This window comes from Rosa chinensis, chromosome 7, assembly GCF_002994745.2.
Source record: "Rosa chinensis cultivar Old Blush chromosome 7, RchiOBHm-V2, whole genome shotgun sequence".
Classification (NCBI taxonomy): domain Eukaryota; kingdom Viridiplantae; phylum Streptophyta; class Magnoliopsida; order Rosales; family Rosaceae; genus Rosa; species Rosa chinensis.
This window is the reverse complement of record NC_037094.1, coordinates 24,666,696-24,685,714: the sequence shown is the minus strand read 5'-3', so window position 1 is coordinate 24,685,714 and position 19,019 is coordinate 24,666,696. Positions and strand designations below refer to the sequence as shown.

The following is a 19,019-nucleotide window of genomic DNA, read 5'->3' as shown; positions in this document are numbered from 1 at the left end:
TAGCTGCCATTCATGTATTGGACCTCTCTCACAACAATATTTCAAGAGGCTTGCTGCATTGCTTCAATAACATCAGCCAAAGAGCTAATGATCCTTCTTTCATTATTATAGAACTCATGTGGAAGGGAATAGAAATCGAGTTTGGGAAAAATGTTGCTGGTATGAGAAGCATTGACATGTCAAACAACTGTTTGGTGGGGGAAATTCCGCATAGCATAGCAAGTATGACAGAGTTGATTTCTCTAAATCTGTCAAGAAACAAATTGACGGGAAAGCTTCCCGAAAACTTTGGCAACATGAAGATGTTGGAATCTTTTGATTTGTCAAGAAACCAGATATCTGATAAAATTCCTGCAAGTTTTGCCAGCTTAAACTTTCTTAGTGTCTTGGACTTGTCACACAACAACTTGTCAGGAAGAATTCCGTTAGGCACCCAACTTCAGGGTTTTAGTGCTTCTTGTTGTAGTATATATGAGTCATATTGTATGAGTCATAGTATAAATGTCTATATCATGTAATAAGTACTTGAGTGTATAGATAGGTACTTGAGTGTATAAACATAGGTACTTGAGTGTATGAAGACTTGTGTGACATGCTTTATACCAAGAGGCAACAAGCATGGCAGATTTCATCATTGAAGGCAAGTATGTGGAGCTGCAGCCCTCAATCAACCAAGAGAAGATTGTTACCAAATTGAGTTTCTCTTAGAGCTTTCACACTAGCTATGTATTCCTATAAATAAACTCCTTTGTGAGAAGAATAATACACTTGAATCTCCATTCTCTCTGAAACATTACTCTCTCTCTCTCTCTCTCTCTCTGTTAATATGCTTCTCCTTAAACACGTTATCAGCACGAGCTCCTAGCCCTTGCTAGCCATACCGTGCGCTGCCCCTGCGCTCGTTCCTGTGCAGATCAGCATGCTTTCACGCCTCGAAACATCTTGTTCAGGACCTCTGATCAAAATACTTTCTTCATCAAAGTTGTTCATATCTGTATCTTCTATCTGACCTCAAAATTTCATCCCTGTTGAAGTCGTTTTGAGATCTGTACACCATCCGAAGTGGGAGCTGTCCAGCACTCTCATTCCTGTGCAGATCAGCCTGCTTGCACACCGAGCAACGTCCTTTTCGGGACATATAATCAAAATCATTTCTTCATCAAAGTTTTTCATCTATGTCTCTTATATCTGATCTCCAAATTTCAGCCATGTTGAAGTCGTTTTGAGACCTGTACACCATTTGAAGTGGGATCTGTTCAGAAGCGAATTTGCTCCGAATTTCAACAAGTAAGTTTTAAAGATTAAAGTTCCTGTTTTTGAGTTTGTATTCCTTTTCTCTTCTTTTCAGGGACTTGTAATTAAAAAGAGGAATTATAGAAATTCACGCTAAACGAACTAAGAGCGTTCGTAATCTATGAACTAAGAATGTTCATAATATTCGGACTAAGAGCGTCCGCAAGTATCAATTTATCAACTAAAAGCGGAATCGTGGGGATTCACGCTAAACGAACTAAGAGCATTCGTAATCAATATTGAACTAAGAGTGTTCATAATATTCGGACTAAGAGCGTCCGCAAACATCATTGTTTTGGTCTAATCCAAATATTCTTGAAAATTGATTTCTTGGTAGCATAGCTCGGAAATCTTATTATTTTAGTTTTCGTGGAAGTTTAAACTCCGAAACTAATATATCTTCTCTTCCTATTTTTCAGGATGTCGAATGAACCTAGACTCGACTTTCCAATACTTGACTCAACAGGCTCGGAATACCATGGCTGGGTAACCGACGTTGAGAACCATCTCACTGCAAAAGGGATATTGCCCATAATACAGGCACCTATCCAGGGCCTTGTGTTCCAACGAACACCCACAAAGCATGCACAAGCTATTATCTTGATGCGACGCCATATGGACAAAACACTCAAATTAGAGTACATGTCAATCAAAGATGCCAGAGACCTATGCGTAGCGCTAGAAGAGCGTTTTGGTAATATCCAAGATACCCTCCTCCCTGACTTGAAGGTTCAGTGGAACAATATACGCTTCTCCAACTTCAAGTCTATTGCTGAATACAACTCAGAAGCTCTTCGCCTCAAAGCCGTGTTGAGGTTCTGTGCAAAGCCCCTCACAAAAGAAGAACTAATTGAGAAGACTCTCTCCACCATCCCCGTCTCAGCAATTGTGATATCAAAGCAATATCGCACTGAAGTCAATGCTGAATGAATTACGAGATTTAATGAGCTCATCAATCTTTTGTCAATAGCTGAAAAGCACGACAACATCCTCGTAAAGAATTATCATTTAAGGCCCACTGGAACCAAGAGCGTTCGTGAGGCGAATTATAATGCACCCAAAAGAGGGCACAAGGAGCGGTACCCTAATAACAGGGGACAAGAAGGACGAATGGGTCCATATAACCGCCCCAATAAAGAAGGAAACCACAACTTTAGAGCAGACATACGTGGTGGAAACTACACACGTGGGAGAGGTGGATACGATAGTAACATGGGCCGAGGATATGGTAACAATATGGGCCGTGGAGGTCGCACCATGAGACGTGGTAGTAGCAGCAACCATCCTAGGGAATATCCACAACGTGGACAACCTGCACCTCAAATGAAGGGAGGTAACCACAATGACATGTGTTATCGATGTGGATCAATTGAGCATTGGCTCAAGCAATGCCATGCAAGTACCCAACTAGCTGAAAGCTACAAGGAGTATAGACAATTGAGAGAGCAAGAAACCAATCTTGCTGAAGATGAAGATATCAATCTTGCTGAAGATAAAGACGGTGAAGATATCACTCTCACCACTGAGGACTTCAAAGCTGCAAATAAAGAGCACGAGGATGCCGCAGACTTTGATTAGAATAGTCCTTTCTATTTTCCAATAAACGGCAAATGTGCCTTAGTCAATAAATGACAATTGTATTAACTCTTTCTCATGTGGCGCATCAAATGAAGTATGATGTCTAGGAAAGTAATTGAGATCGGAGTACCTAAGCGAGCCTCGCTCCACCAACATCTCTCTCTACTTTGGAAACTTTGATGTAATCATTGGCTATTTTTCTTATTAATAAAGTGTCGCATTATTATTCAATGTCATGGACATGTGTTAAATTCCGAACTTTATTATTTGAAAGATATAAAAAGCCAATGATTTTCATGTGGAAACACATTGTGAGAATGGATAAGAATTCCTTTGCATCACCTCTAATGACTACGGACATAAACGAGTATTAGAGAAACTTATGTGTCGCTCTAGTGGGTTGCATGCAACCACTATTCGAGTAATTGAATCAAACCATGTCATAAGAGATGACTTATGGGATTCTGACACATATAGGCTTTGGCAAGACCGTTTGGGATATCCAGGTCGTAATATGATGCTCCGTATATTAAAGACTTCACACGGACATCCATTCTTCAAAAATGAAAAGAAGTACGAACCAAAGATTGGTCCAAAGAGTTACTTCTAAAGCCTATCATTCGTTTTGCAAAGCTTGCTCTTTAGCAAAGGTAGGATCGAGACCATCCTATGCAAAGGACACTAAAGAAAATATATCATTCTTGCAAAGAATCCAAGGTGATATTTGTGGACCTATTCAACCAACTTGCGGACGTTTAAATATCTCATGATGTTGGTTGACACGCAAACACACTGATCACGTGTTGTGCCATTATCCACATGTAAAAGCTACGTATGCTATACTCCTAGCACAAATCATATGACAATGGGCTCACCCCCCCCCCCCCCCCCCCAGATTCATCCTTCAGTCAAATAGATTTGACTATGCTAGAGAGTTTACATCGAAGACTTTCAATGGTTATTGCAAAGGGACTGATGTTAGACATCACATTCCCATATACACGCCCAAAAGGTCTCGCGGACATAACTACGATGGTAGTTCAGACATTGGTGATGCGCACCAATCTTCTTATATCCGCTTGGGGAGATGCAATATCGCATACAACTATGCTAATTTCTCTACGACCTACCGCCACTCAATGTATATCTGCGTTACAGCTAGTGACTGTGTACAAATATTTTGTACTTACGCACATTCGAGTGAGCCATTTATGTGCCAATTGTGCTGCCACAGCGCCTATGGTAGGTCCTTACAAATAAGTGAGCAACTTAGTTGGATTTTAGACTCCAACAATCGTCCGCCACTTAATGCCCTTGCAAGGCGATCTCCTTCCCGTTTGATATACGGATGTCACTTTGATGAGACAGTCTTCCCATCGTTAGGGGGAGATAAGAACTCGAATGTTCAGCAGGAACGACAGGAATTGTCGTGGTCTGTCCCCACTATGTCTCATCTCGATCCCTATTAAAAGTGACGAGATCACACACATTTGCTGCAAAAATGCCTTCAAGGAAGGACGTCCCTATACACTATGTCAATAAACTCATCAGACAACAGCCAAGGACTGTTGTCTGATTCGAAAAAATTCTGCTGTCTAGTAGCCTGATATCTCTTAGGCCTTCAGACGACAGATATTACCCGTGATCTATATTTCACTCAAACAACAGAGGCAGGCCAATAATCTGTTGTCTGATTATTTCCAAATATGCGGAATTATGACTTTCTGTTGTTGCAGATGTAACAGAACGACAGTTATATATTGTTATAAAGGTTTTTGCACAACATCTTTTCATAAAAGTCTATCGTTTGTATTTCACTAAGACGACAGAAATTTATTGTCTGAATATATGGAGATTTGAATTATCTTGAATTTTTTCTGTTGTCTGAATCAATTGTGGACAACATATATTTCTTATGTTCTGTTGTGGCTTTCTAATTAAAATGACATAAATCTGTCGTCTGAATATATAGAGGCTTGAACTTTCTTGGGTCTTTCTGTTGTGTGATTCAATTAGAAACCACAGTTATATGTCGATGTATAAGACTGTTAACAAAAGACCTTTGCTTGAATTCTGTTGTTTGATGTTGGTTTAGACGTTAGCTTTATTTGGTTCGTATGTCTTAGTAAGTGCAGTTGCACGACACCATATTAAGAAATCTGGTCTAAAATTTTTAATTGTAATGGTAAGACAAACACTTCAATCAAATTATCATTATAATTAATTTCATTTGAAAACGTACAAGTATCCAGATCTCATTACATCAATCAAGCAAACTATAACTGCACGAGTTAAATCCACATAATATGAAAATACCAGATCATCTGGTGCTCTAAACTGTTCTCCCGACCAGCCACACTTCATCATCTTTTTTAAGCTCTTGAGCTTCTACCCTTGCTCCCCTTTCTCTTCTACCAGCAATGCCATATGAAAGTACCACACCTACAGTTTCAAACAACCTTGAAAACATACATGTATGTAAGTTGACCTCGGACATCTTGTTTGTCTTCATAGCTGCAACCACAAGTTCTGTTGTTCTACTCTCTTGGTCCCAAAAGCTGTCGAAGAAAAGACACAAGTGTTCTAATAACTGGACTCATATAATTACATGTGAAAAACAATACACTAAACAAAGAAACAAAAAATAGCATAAGAAAAATATACATAGAGTTTACTATGTGGTATTGAGCACACAAAGTGTGCCATACTTAGAAAAGCAATGCATTAGAAAATGTAAGATTGCTTTATTTCCAGTGCAAGTAAGAGAAAAGGTACATAAACTTACTTGCTCTAAACTTTATAGACCTTGTATGACCATTTTTGCCCTGATAGATCTCTGTTTCCTTGATCTAATCCTTGTAGAACAACTGTCTCAATACTCCCAAGTTCCATGTCTAAAAAGTGAAGACCATTTTCTGTGACAACATCAACCAGCATTAGTTCAGTGACAAAAGGAACAAATAGTTACATACCCTTAGCATCTAGAGAGTTGCTAACACTTATAGTAATTAGTGGTCTGATATTAGGCACTACAATTATTTTGCTATGACACGACTTCCTTTGGACTTAGCTCACTATGTAAATACTACTTTTATGATACAATGAGAAGCAAAATGCATGATACATCAAGCTGTACAACTAATATAAAATATACCAGATTCATTACTCATGTCCTCTTTGTGTATCTACTACCTTGGTCAAAGACTTCACTGCATCATTTGTTCCTCCAAGTTAACTTATTAGAACAAAGCATAAGTCTAGACAATTAAATAACAATATTTTGCAGGGATAAATGAAGAACAAAACTTCCATTAAATCCAAGTGCTTGATTTCAGGTCCACTATGAATAGTTAATTTCACTGAACCTCCTTTAGATCCCTGAAACAATTAGGAGAAGTGGATATAAATGAAACAAGCTAGAAACTTAATTAGTGGGAAAGAATGTCATAACTAGGAAAAACTATACTACTCAAGTAAGCAGACAATACTCAGAAATTCAAACTATTGAAGATAAAGAGCATATTCATATTCTTAAATGATATAGGGCTTTCAACTATAAATTTGGTGTACTAACCAAATAAACAACCTAATATTAGTACTTACTAACAAAGCCACTTTAGATGTCGATCATAAAGAATTATAAGCACAGTTTTCAACTATCACTCCATGAGTTATGTTTTCCAACTATAACTTCAGCTAAATCAGAATTGAATTGGCAAGAAAAGGACAATATATATATATATATATATATATATATATCCTCTGTGTATGTTAATGTGCAAGCTAGCAAAGAGGATTAGCATTGCAGCTAAAACGTTATATTATATTTATTAGATATGGTCTAATTGCGTCCTCCTCAATATATACTTTTTAGCTAGGCATTCTGTAATTTTCTTATTCAAACCAAAACGCAATAAACTAATTTGATTGCAAATACACTATTAACATTTAGATAGGCAGAACTGGAAATAAAAGTAGAGGATTTTCAATCAATGAAGTGATCGATGAGCAAAATGTTACTCATTTTGAAAATTGAAACAAAACCCAAATACAGCTTAGCAAATAAACAGGTCTACAATATTGTAGGGCAAGTCCTAGGTAGTAAATTAATTTATGTCTATAGTTCAAGGTGCACTAATAAATTTATGTGAAAACATTACATTTAAAATTGATTATCTATAACAACTCTTAGGGACAGAGATCCATTAAGATTGTTCCATGAATCCAAACAATGTCTTCTTGGACAACTGGTAATTAACCAATTGAATCTCCTCAGAAATTGAACATCAATGTGTGTATTAGATTCTCATATGTGTGCCATACTCAATTGATTTGAACAGAGGCTAGGTTCAGGATAACGAAATGAATCAGGAAGACAGATTGAAACTTTGTATGTAAGCAGACAGTAAAACTGACCAACCATTCCTTGTGACCCTGTAAACCTTCTCAGTTATTCGTCTTCACAGCAATTAACATGCCAGTATCAAGCTTTGCAGTTGTTGATGTATTGTCATCAACCCACCAAACTGTGGGGTCTTTCTTAGAGTGGCACTAGAATTTGAAAAAGACAAAAGATATAGAAGTTTTGCTTGTTTGGGTGTTTCTTGGCTTTCTTCATCTGCTTGGCCTTTCCTTTGCTACACTTATCAACTGGAGATTAGCCTTTCGTTTCCCAACTCTCCTACAAATAAGATGCACATATTTCAAATATACCACATGTATCAAACCTTAACAGAGATAATTAAGCAAAACAAAGTTTAGATAGGTAAACGGAAAGAAAACGCTAACTAACCCATCATCTCCTTCTCAAATCCACGAAAACCCATAAACTCCTGCAATTTGAATCCAAACCCCCAGAAAGTTGGTTCAGCTCCTTCTCTGATTTTAGAGACAAATATCATACCTTTGAAAGGAAATTCGAACATAACCCAGACAAAAGATAATCCCGTATCCCAATTCGAACATAACCCACCAAACAAAAATCAAATTTGAAAGGAAATTTCCAATTAAAACCCTAAAACCCAATCCAACAGAAACCCTAAATTGATTAACAATTAATCAAAGGGATTACCCAACAATAGGGATTGAGACCGATGAAATATTCTCAATTGCAACACCAACACGAAGCATGAGAGGGATTGAGATGGTTTGGCTGGTTTGGATCTATGGTTTGAAAAAGTAATTGAGATGGGTTATGTGTTTCACAGAGATGGGGGATGAGGTTCTTTTGTATTTGTCGAAGCGAGATGGGGATGGTGGGCTGAGGTTTTTCTGGGTTTTCAGGTTTGATTGGAGGAGAGTTCGGATTTGGCAAGAAATTTGGGTTGTGGGCGCTGAGTTTTCAGTTTTGCGCGAGGAAGAGGGGAGAAAATTGGCTTGAGGACGCTGTGCAGAAGAGAGAAGTTTGGTTTGAGTTTTCAGATTGTTAAATTTATCGGGGAGGAATAGTTTCACTAGTTGTGCCAAAAAAATATAAGTTGGAACACAATCAACACTTCAACAATCCCCATTTATTAGACAACAGTTTTCTGTTGTCTAAACACGACCCCTATTCTCAAAACTAACTTACCATTGTATATCATAGTACTCAGACAACAGTTTTTTATTATTCTGTCGTTAAAAAAAATCAGACAACAGAAAACAATTATTCTTTTGTCTGAGCTCTGTCGTCTGATGAGTTTATTGGCATAGTGATAAGAGGACGTAGCACCACCCTACACAGAGGTAGGCAAGGCGCCAACGCCATAGAAAGTGGCACTCTAGTGTTACAGGCCATGGCCCCAGCTAAGATGCGTGGGAAGCCTGTGGATTCGAAGGATACTTTGGCACAATCCTTGGATCATCGACACTCAACATCCGTCTTATGAGTATCTTCGGGATTATGGTTATCGTTGGGGGACGCCTTAACGTTAGAACCTATTTATGAGAATATAGAGCTCTATGAAAATTACACTAGTGTACATAAGACGTGGAATAGAAACTCCATCATAATTGATGATGTATTTGCGCATTTTGATGCACATGAGTTTGTTGAGATCGATGATATCGAACCACGCTCCGTTGAAGCATGAATACCAACGTAGAGAAATTTGGCCTAAATGGAAAGATGCGATCCAAGTTAAGTAAGATTCTCTAACGAAGAGGAAGGTCGTTGAGTCAGTGATGCCAACACCTTCTTACATAAAACCTATTGACTAATGAGTCTTCGTTAGAAAGTGTGTTGAGAAAAAGAGATGGCAATCTCGCCTTATGACGCAAGGCTTCTCACAGAAACGCCCTGGTATTGACTACGAAGAGACATATTCTCTCGCAATGGATGTCATTGCACTCCACTACCCTGTCAGTTTGGTAGTTTCCAAATAACTGAACATGCAGCTTATAAATGTGGTCACTACGTATCTCTATGGGGATCTAGATACGGAATATACATGAAAGTTCATGGTGAACTTTATTTACCCAAATCAAGTGGCTCTAGACCACGGAGCACGTTTGCAATAAAAGATGAAACGCTCACTAAAGTGACTACTTGATTGGGAAGGGATATGCCCGCACGTTTCCATAAACAAGTTTCGGATTCTATCGCGGTTTTCTATGTTAGACATGATCTTCATTAGAAGCCCTTAAAGAGTTAAGGGAAACCGCTGAACACTTGAAATCCGAGTTTGAGATGAAGGATTTTGGGGGAACACGATTATGCCTCAGTTTGGAACTTGAGCATCGTGTTGATAGATGCTTAGGCATTTTGACAAAGGTCAAACCTTCAAGCACCCCATAATCATTCGTAGTCTTGATCCTGAAAAGGATCCTCTCCGTATGAAGGATGATCAGACGAAGATGTGCTAGAGGCAGAAGTGCGAATAGGCGCATTATTGTACTTAGCTCAATGCACAAGACTGGACATCTCGTTTTGACATAAACTTGTTAGCTAAAGGTATAGCTCTACGCCAACGCGACACCATTGGATTGGTGTAAAAGATATCTTTCGGTACTTGAGATGTACGATCGATATGGGCTTATTCTATCCCTACAAAGAGATGATGGAATCAGACCCATCACACACCAGAAACGCCGCCAAACGCTAGCCTGCGTTTTCTATCCGTACCCCAAAATGACATAAGTGTTTTTGGAAGGTTTTGTTGATATTGGGTATCTGTTGACCCATACAAAGGCCTTCCCAGACTGGTGAAGTGTTCACCATGGGTAAGACCGCGATATCTTGAAGGTCTACAAAATAGACCTTAGTCGCTATAGCTTCGAACATTGCAGAAATTATTGCTCTTCACGAAGTAGTTCGTGAATGTATATGGACTGGATCCATAGTTACGCATGTTCGAACAATTGTGGTTTGAAGTCTACCACAGATGAGCCTATAAGCATTTAAGATAATGCTGCTTATTTTGAAACAAATGAAGCAAGGCTGCATGAAAAGCGACAACATCAAGCATAAAATCAGCAATAACAGACTCTCCTCAAAGATCAATAAGAGGGGAGATGTCTACATATATGGTCTCGAAACGTGAAGAGTGTGTTGTGCTCTTTTTCCCTTTCGACCGAGATTATTTTTTGTCCCACAGGGTTTTTATTACTCGGCAAGGTTTTTAATGAGGCAACGAGAGAAGCACCACGTTTGGGAGACACAAAGAAGATGTTGAAATCAGGGGGAGTATCCAAAAGCATACCCACTTGACCATTGTGTACTCTTTTTGTCCTTCGTTCAGGGTTATTTTGTCCCACTGGGTTTTGTTATCTGGCAAGGTTTTAACGAGGCACATCTTTAGCATGGTCGCCCCACTTATACTACATCCTGAAGATGTTTTGATTCAACATATATGCTTTTGCTCATCTTTTCCCTTCGACCACGGGTTTTTCCCACTGGGTTTTCCGGGCAAGGTTTTGTTGCAGCAACTATATTTGCATCTCTCTCGTAGACATATTACCTACTTATGATGCTGATAAGAAGACTCCACTTATCTCCGAAGCTGTGATATTACTACTCCACACTCATATGCGTTGTGCTCTTTTTCTCCTTCGACCAAGGTTGTTTTTCCCACAGGGTTTTTATTACTTGGCAAGATTTTTAACGAGGCAACTTAGAAGCGCAAGGCCTAGACAATACTATTGACATGAAATATCCAAAGGGGAGTGTTGTAGTATATATGAGTCATATTGTATGAGTCATGTTGTATGAGTCATGGTATAAGTATTTGAGTGTATAGATAGGTACTTGAGTGTATAAACATAGGTACTTGAGTGTATGAAGACTTGTGTGACATGCTTTATACCAAGAGGCAACAAGCATGGCAGATTTCATCATTGAAGGCAAGTATGTGGAGCTGCAGCCCTCAATCAACCAAGAGAAGATTGTTACCAAATTGAGTTTCTCTTAGAGCTTTCACACTAGCTATGTATTCCTATAAATACACTCCTTTGTGAGAAGAATAATACACTTGAATCTCCATTCTCTCTGCAACATTACTCTCTCTCTCTCTCTCTGTTAATATGCTTGTCCTTAAACACTTCTGCATATATTGGAAATCTTGGACTTTGTGGACTACCGCTGACACAAGGTTGTCCAGGAGATGGAACAGTTCAAGATGATGAATCACGAGAGGCACTGAGTGTTAATGATGGTCTCATAAGCCTGGGATTCTTTATCAGTGCACTGCTGGGATTTGTCACTGGATTTTGGATGGCCTGCGGCAGTTTACTGCTTAAAACTTCTTGGAGATATGCTTATTTCAGATTCCTGGACAATGTGCAGAGGACACTCCAAAAAAAAATGGTAAACTAAGCTACATAATACTTAAAAGAGACAAGATTGAAAGGGACAGGGAAGCAAGTACCTCATCCACATCAATGACCATTTCAATGCTTCGACAATTACTTCCAACTTCAGCTGGTGAGCTTTGCTTGGGTCCTTCTGCTTTTGGATAATATAACTGCACAACGAAGATAGCATCATCATGAATTGAATCTTCAGAGAAATTATACTGTCAGAGGGCGGATTTATAGTAGCTTGGGAACTTACATTTTTTTTTTCCCCAACAATCTCTGATAGACCTGAAGTTCTAGCTTCTCTAGGACAAGATATACAGCAAACCTAAAGAACCTGATACATTTTAAACAAATTAGCATTTCATAGAAAATGCAGTACAATCTCCAGCTTTTCACAATGAAAGCAAATCATACCTGTCTTCATGCTCTTGAAAAGCATGCCGAAGAAGTCGGAGGTCGCCTCTTCTTAGAGCTTGCAAAACATTTCTATACTGCAAAAGCAAGGATGTTCTCAACTAGAAGTCAAATGAATGAATGGAAACTATAGCATTATAAGTTTTGGGTCCGAATCTGTTTACTTCACATTCCACCCACCCAGCAATGCTAGTATGAACATCATTCAAACAAAAACATTATTCAGGATGTAGAATGTAGCAGCACAACAAAAGTAGTTATTTTCCCTCCCTATAAATACACCCCCTTAAAGTCTATAATGCCAATGAAAATATGCAGCAAGCACGTGTATGTACACCAGATTATGGATACATTCAGTTCATTTGAGAGGAGTGTTATTAAACCCATGTACACCAGATTCTACATAGACATACATAGAGATTATTTTGTCCTTGTCAGTTTCACTTATGTAAACCAGCATGTACGCATTTGAATATTTTGTAAATTTGAAAAGGAGTGTTAAACCCAGGGTTTGTCTAGGACAGCTGTCGAGGATGAGAAAATTATGAGAAAGCACTAGAACTTCAGGGTTAACATTTTACTGAATATATTTAAGCACGAAAAACAGAGGCAACAGTGCATGCAGAATAAGAAATACATCTTCCTCACCACCACACTGCTCCTCCGGTGCCCTCTTTATATATATATATATATATATATATATCTTCTTTGGTTACCCTCACATCATCAAATTTGTTCATGAGAAACACAAATCTTAATGGCATGGTAACAGGATAATGCTCAGCGATGATTAGCAACCTAAGTTACCCACTTTGTGTCCTACATGCTTCTGAAACTTTCTGAATGTAAAACCACAACTAGGATTGATGTAGTAAAATCATGACAATCAAATTTAAGTCGTCCACAAATGCAAAAATTGTCAGCACCTTTCAGCGGATGCATGACAGAAAATTGAGAACCAGATGCGTACCAATGATCGGAAAGTATCGGCCTGATAAAGGCCTAGTAATGTCCACCATGCACCCTGCCCCTGTGTACCAATACACTGCAAACAACCACCAAATGCCCAAGTACAATATGATCCTTTCTATTACAGAATGGTAATAAGATTACAGAATTACAAAGAAGCAATCTCAATAAGTTTGTGAATCAAATCAATTACAAAAATTTCTTCCCCAGCCTTTATTTATCAGTAAAACTCATAGTTGTCATATCATCCTATCTATTTCAGAATGGTAAGAAGATCAGCACATATATCTATGTGAACATAAACTGACTTGATTGTTCCTTAACTACAAAATACTGCTCTTTTTGAAGAAAGAAAAGGGTAATGTACGCACGCACTGGCACTCACTAACTGAAAATCAGCTAGTTTTCATTTTGGGGTGAACAACCAAGGAATTTCCAAACAGCAAAATCCAGTCATTGTAATATAAGTCAAGATGTTTATCCATCAATGATCTCAGATCAACTTTGACACTCAAAAACAGATTAAGCATGCAACTACATTATCTAATTCATTCACAGCAACTATGAATAACAACTATGTCACAGCAGAAAGCTGTATCTTCAATGCAAGTCAGCATACAAAGGTTTTATAACATATCTAAACTACTCAGGAACGCACATTCTTCTGTCAAGGATAGGTAAGATGACCTGAAAACAGCCGAAGATGGCCGAAGGAATTTTCCAGTAAAGCCTTAAGACAATGTTTTCTCAAGCTTTAACAAATGAAGGGATTTCCACACTGCCCACCTGATGCCATCAACCTGCACCCAAAACCTGAATAAGTCACAATCTAAACAGAGATCCCTACTTGATACATGAATCAAAATTCAAACTTAAACAAGAATTCACATTGTGAATGACATTTCAGGCAGCTATTTCAATTCACATTTAATTTCAAGTACGAGGAGAAGAGTGCCAAATATATAAAGGAGTAAAAGACTAGTTAACATGCACCCAAAGGGATAGTAGAGCGTCTACTGTCCAGGTTCAAACACCACATCATTCCCCTAAAAAACTGATTCAAACTAATCTGTCAGCTATAAGAATACTTTAATTCCAATTCATGTTGAGCCTATAATGCGACCTCAAAACTTACACAATGAGGGAAAACACCATCTTGATGAGTAAAGATTAACTGAATTACATCTTAGAGTTACAGCATTGGGATTTAACTGAAGTCTAGTGATTTTAATCAAGTCCTCTGCTTTTGGCTCAACAGTGAAACCCTTTTAGTTTTGAACCAATTTTACATTCACTTGCAACAATTAGAATTAAACCCAACCAAGCACACCCAATTATGTGGGAGAGAGAATGGAAGTACCCAACGAAGTCAGGAATTGGGATTCTGGCTGTGAAGGTCTTCGATTAAGCTTCCCAGCTCTTTGCGAGCAGATTCTCTTCCAAACATGAAGCCGTAAATGATTCACAAAATTATTTGTTAAAATTAGAAAAGAAAGGAATTCCGGGAAGTGAGAGAAAGTACCAGCCGGAAACGGCAGAGAAGACTGTTGCCACTGCAACTGTCTGAACCAGAGTGAAAGCTTTCTCCATTTTCATGAATAGAGAGAAGGAGAGGTTTTACAAAACAAAATAACAAATACGGTAAGCCATGTACTACATCATGTACTTTGTTTTTGTTTTTGTATTTTTTTTTAATATCACAAAAAAAAAAGAATGATTGAACAAAACTTGAGACCAGTCATATACGCATCCCAGCAGTAGTCATACAAGTTGTGCTCGGTCATCTTCTATCATAATGTAAGACTGACACTAGTAATCAATGAAGAAAGAACCATTTTCCAAATTTTGCCAATCAAGTCAACCAATTTCCAGAGTCTTGCTTTGGAATGGACTGAAGCAATTCCATTGCTATTTCCACGATTATACATACGTAGGTTGTTCCAAAATCCTTTTGCTTCAACTATATGTGCTTCCACTTTGTAGGTTGCATATCATCTTCATAATCATGTTTTTCAGTATAATGAGCGGTGGGTCTATGCATTCTGGTTTGGTTGGGCTTGTGTGCCTCGCCATTGCCTCTGCTATTTGTTGTTCTAGTGTTGGAAGCTCCAGCAACATCATGTGCTTGGAGAGTGAAAGGCATGCTCTTCTCCGGTTCAAGTAAGGCTTTGTGGATGAGTCCAATGCTCTTGCTTCTTGGAAAAGTGAGAAAGATTGCTGCAAGTGGAGAGGAATAGCGTGCAACAACCAAACAGGTCATGTCACCAGACTTGATTTCTCCTTTAGATATTTCAATTATACAGAAGTTCCTTTAAGAGGTGAAATTAGTCCTTCACTACTTGAATTGCAATATCTAAATTACTTGGACCTCAGTTTTAATGATTGTGGAGGAATGATCATTCCTAAGTTCATTGGCTCTTTGAGTCAATTGAAAGAACTCAAACTTGCAGGTGCTAATTTCAGTGGACATGTTCCTCCCCAACTTGGAAACCTCTCTAATTTGCACACTCTTGATCATTCCTTCAATGATTTTGAGGAATGATGATTCCCAAATTCATTGGCTCTCTGAGTCAATTGAAAGAACTCAATCTTGCATATGCTAATTTCAGTGGACCTGTTCCTCCCCAACTTGGAAACCTCTCTAATTTGCACACTCTTGATCTTTCCTCCAATGATTTTGAAGGAATGATGATTCCCAATTTCATTGGCTCTCTGAGTCAATTGAAAGAACTCAATCTTGCATATGCTAATTTCAGTGGACCTGTTCCTCCCCAACTTGGAAACCTCTCTAATTTGCACACTCTTGATCTTTCCTCCAATGATTTTGAAGGAATGATGATTCCCAATTTCATTGGTTCTCTTAGTCAATTGAAAGAACTCAAACTTGCAGATGCTAATTTCAGTGGACCTGTTCCTCCCCAACTTGGAAACCTCTCTAATTTGCACACTCTCGATCTTTCCAGGAACAAATATATTAGTTCAGAAAATCTTGAGTGGTTATCTCATCTTTCTTCCTTGAGAGACTTGAGCATGTCTGGGCTGAATTTGTCTGAGACTCTGAATTGGCCACAATCTTTAAGCAAGCTCACTTTACTGACAGGGCTTCAGTTATACCAGTGTAACCTTCCTGATGTCAATCTAAGATCACTTTTCTTTATTAATTCTTCCACCTCTCTTCAACTTCTTGACCTCTCTGTGAACTCTCTTAATTCTTCAATATTTTATTAGATAGCCAATGTCAACAGCAACTTTGTCCATATTGATCTCCGTGCCAACAATCTTGAAGGTCCCATCCCAGATGTCTTCACAAGCATGCTTTCTCTAGTAACACTAGATCTGTCTTGGAATAAACTTGAAGGTGGGATACCAAAAGGCTTTCAAAACTTATGCAGCTTAGAGTCGTTGACCTTATCCTCAAACCAATTGTCTGAAAATATTGAGGACTCTGTTAAAACCTTGTCTTGTGCTGAGAACACACTTGAGAACTTGGACTTGAGTGAAAACCAGTTTTGGGGGTCCTCGCCAGATTTGGCACGTTTTTCAAAGTTACGCGTGTTAGATCTTTCCTCTAATCAACTAAATGGGTCTGTACCCGAGAGTGTCGGGCAACTCTCTAGCCTTGAAATATTATATCTCTCCGGGAATTCTTTGAGTGGTGTCATAACAGAAGCCCACTTTTTGAACCTCTCTCGTTTACGGGCTTTGGATATTTCTGGTAATCGTTTCTCTATCAACGTGAGCTCTGATTGGAATCCACCATTTCAACTTGATTCGTTAGAGATGTCCTCTTGCAAGGTGGGCCCAGCTTTTCCCAAGTGGATTCTAACGCAAACAAATCTTTATAGGCTTTATCTTTCTAATGCTAGACTATCAGGATCATTACCTATCCAGGTTTGGGATCTATTTTCTGGCTTAGAACTATTACATCTCTCTATGAACCAAATCCATGGGAAACTACCGAATCTGTCATCGACAAGTTTAAGTTATGTTTACTTGTCTTCTAATCTATTTTCTGGCGCGTTGCCATCATTTCCTCCTATGCTCAGGTCTTTGTATCTCTCGAATAACAGTTTTTCAGGACCTTTGTCTTCCTTCTGTGCTCCAGATTTATGGTTTGTTGACATTTCTAAGAACCTATTGTCTGGGGAGCTTCCTAATTGTTGGATGCAATGTCAAGAATTGGAAGTGTTGGATTTGGGAAAGAATAAATTATCTGGAAAAATACCAAGCTGGTTAGGCAATCTACAGTCAATTTGGATATTGTGTTTACATGATAACAACTTTTCAGGAGAATTGCCTTCTTTAGAGAACTGTATCGGTTTAGTGATGGTTGACCTTGGCAACAATAACCTGTCGGAAAAGATACCAACATGGATTGGCCAAAGACTACCAAACTTGGTGATTCTACGCTTACGGTCAAATGAGTTTAATGGAATCATACCCTTCTCCCTGTGCAATCTAGCTGCCATTCATGTTTTGGACCTTTCTCACAACAATATTTCAAGAGGCTTGCCAGATTGCTTCAATAACATAACCGCTTTGGCTGATGATTCTGGAGTTGATGGTGAAATTGTGGAACTTGTGTGGAAAGGAATAGAAATTGAGTTTGGGGAAAATGTTGAGGGTATGAGAGGCATTGACATTTCAAGCAATTATTTGGTTGGAGAAATTCCGGAAAGTATAACGAGTATGACAAACTTGATTTCTCTGAATCTGTCTAGAAACATATTGACGGGAAAGCTTCCTGAAGACTTTGGTAATATGAAGATGTTGGAATCTCTTGATTTGTTAAGAAACTGGATATCTGGTAAAATTCCTACAAGTTTTGCGAGCTTAAACTTTCTTAGTGTCTTAGACTTATCACACAACAACTTGTCAGGAAGAATTCCATCAGGCACCCAACTTCAGGGTTTTAATGCTTCTCAATATATGGGAAATCGTGGACTTTGTGGACCACCGCTGACACAAAGTTGTCCAGGAGAAGGAACAGTTCAAGATGATGGAATCGCGAGAGGAACTGAAATTGATAACAAAGAACAGGTTAGTGATGGTCTCATAAACCTTGGATTCTTTATTAGTGCAGTGTTGGGATTTGTCACTGGATTTTGGATGGTCTGCGGTAGTTTACTGCTTAAGACTTCTTGGAGATATGCTTATTTCAGATTCCTGGACAATGCAAAAGATTGGATTTATGTCAAAACTGTTGTGTACAAGGCAAAAGTGCGGAGGACACTTCAAAGATAAATGGTAAACTAAGCTACATAATCCTTATTTTTTCTAGTGTTTATGTTTCTGGCTAGATATACTTAAACTCTTCAAATTTATAGTATAAAAATCGTTTGGAAACACAAAATATTTGTTCAATCTTTTAGAAATATTGTTTTTTGACTGTCATTTGTTTTGACATGATGTTAGGAGATTCTGGCATTCAGGGAAATGATGAGCCTAATTTCCCAGAAGTGGATAAATTCAAGGCTTAATGTTGAAGGTTTTCAGATGTCGTTGCTTTCTCTTTCGGCAAGAAATAAATATTATGCTTGTGTCTCTTGAGATATGTGTATGAATAATGGATTGTATGTAGTATGAGCTGCTATAACTTTTGATTCCATGCAACAAGACCTCTATTTAGCTTCCTAATCTTTCTGGCTGTAATTTAAACCTAGCTTTCTCAATTGATTTCAAAGTAATTAGTTGCAATTAAATATTGTTCCATTCCAGAGCATTTCAATGTATCTATTCCAATCTAACTTGATCATGTTTGTGTTATTCAACTTGTTTTCCCGAAGTTTCATTTATGTCAATCTAACTTGATCACTATAATAATCATCCATGTGTCCTAGTGTTTCAGCCTGAGTCCAGATGAGAATCCAACATTTCAATATTAAGCATACCATTATTTTCTTTTCTTTTCTTTTTCTTTTTTATATTGGATTTAGAGCAGAGGGAGCATCATTATCTTCATTTCTGCAATTTTTGGAATATCCGATTCA

At 38.3% G+C, this 19,019-nt stretch overlaps 2 protein-coding genes and 3 long non-coding RNA genes across 11 annotated transcripts; 3 read left to right on the top strand and 2 right to left on the bottom strand.

The window, feature by feature from the left end:
* The first annotated feature begins 485 nt into the window (after positions 1-485).
* On the top strand, positions 486-11,333 carry LOC112175219. The gene is made up of 2 exons (XR_002926360.2): positions 486-541; positions 11,092-11,333. It is a non-coding gene; the product is annotated as an uncharacterized LOC112175219 (long non-coding RNA).
* Positions 809-2,935, top strand: LOC112175205. Of its 2 annotated transcripts, none has more exons than XM_040510760.1 (2): positions 809-1,287; positions 1,713-2,935. In XM_040510760.1, the coding sequence occupies exon 2, from the start codon at positions 1,714-1,716 to the stop codon at positions 2,221-2,223; it is 510 nt and encodes a 169-aa protein (XP_040366694.1). In that variant the 5' UTR covers positions 809-1,287; position 1,713; the 3' UTR covers positions 2,224-2,935. Both variants share the same exon structure in this region, with proteins under 2 accessions (XP_040366694.1, XP_024168638.1).
* On the bottom strand, positions 6,154-8,279 carry LOC121050533. 2 transcript variants are annotated; one of them, XR_005803262.1, is made up of 4 exons: positions 7,943-8,279; positions 7,664-7,774; positions 7,292-7,552; positions 6,154-6,249 (listed from the first exon to the last, which is right to left on the bottom strand). It is a non-coding gene; the product is annotated as an uncharacterized LOC121050533 (long non-coding RNA). The 2 variants fall into 2 exon arrangements; XR_005803261.1 differs by lacking the exon at positions 6,154-6,249 and having other exon boundaries at positions 7,176-7,552.
* Positions 11,118-14,695, bottom strand: LOC112175216. Of its 5 annotated transcripts, none has more exons than XR_005803254.1 (7): positions 14,552-14,693; positions 14,390-14,465; positions 13,031-13,829; positions 12,061-12,137; positions 11,900-11,980; positions 11,715-11,810; positions 11,118-11,638 (listed from the first exon to the last, which is right to left on the bottom strand). It is a non-coding gene; the product is annotated as an uncharacterized LOC112175216 (long non-coding RNA). The 5 variants fall into 5 exon arrangements; XR_005803252.1 differs by having other exon boundaries at positions 11,118-11,617; XR_005803253.1 differs by having other exon boundaries at positions 11,118-11,810; positions 13,031-13,105; positions 13,717-13,829; positions 14,552-14,692.
* An 872-nt stretch (positions 14,696-15,567) lies between these two features.
* On the top strand, positions 15,568-17,992 carry LOC112177664 (receptor-like protein EIX1). The gene is made up of 3 exons (XM_040511392.1): positions 15,568-16,161; positions 16,258-17,856; positions 17,909-17,992. The coding sequence occupies exons 1-3, from the start codon at positions 15,568-15,570 to the stop codon at positions 17,990-17,992; spliced, it is 2,277 nt and encodes a 758-aa protein (XP_040367326.1).
* Positions 17,993-19,019: the final 1,027 nt, after the last annotated feature.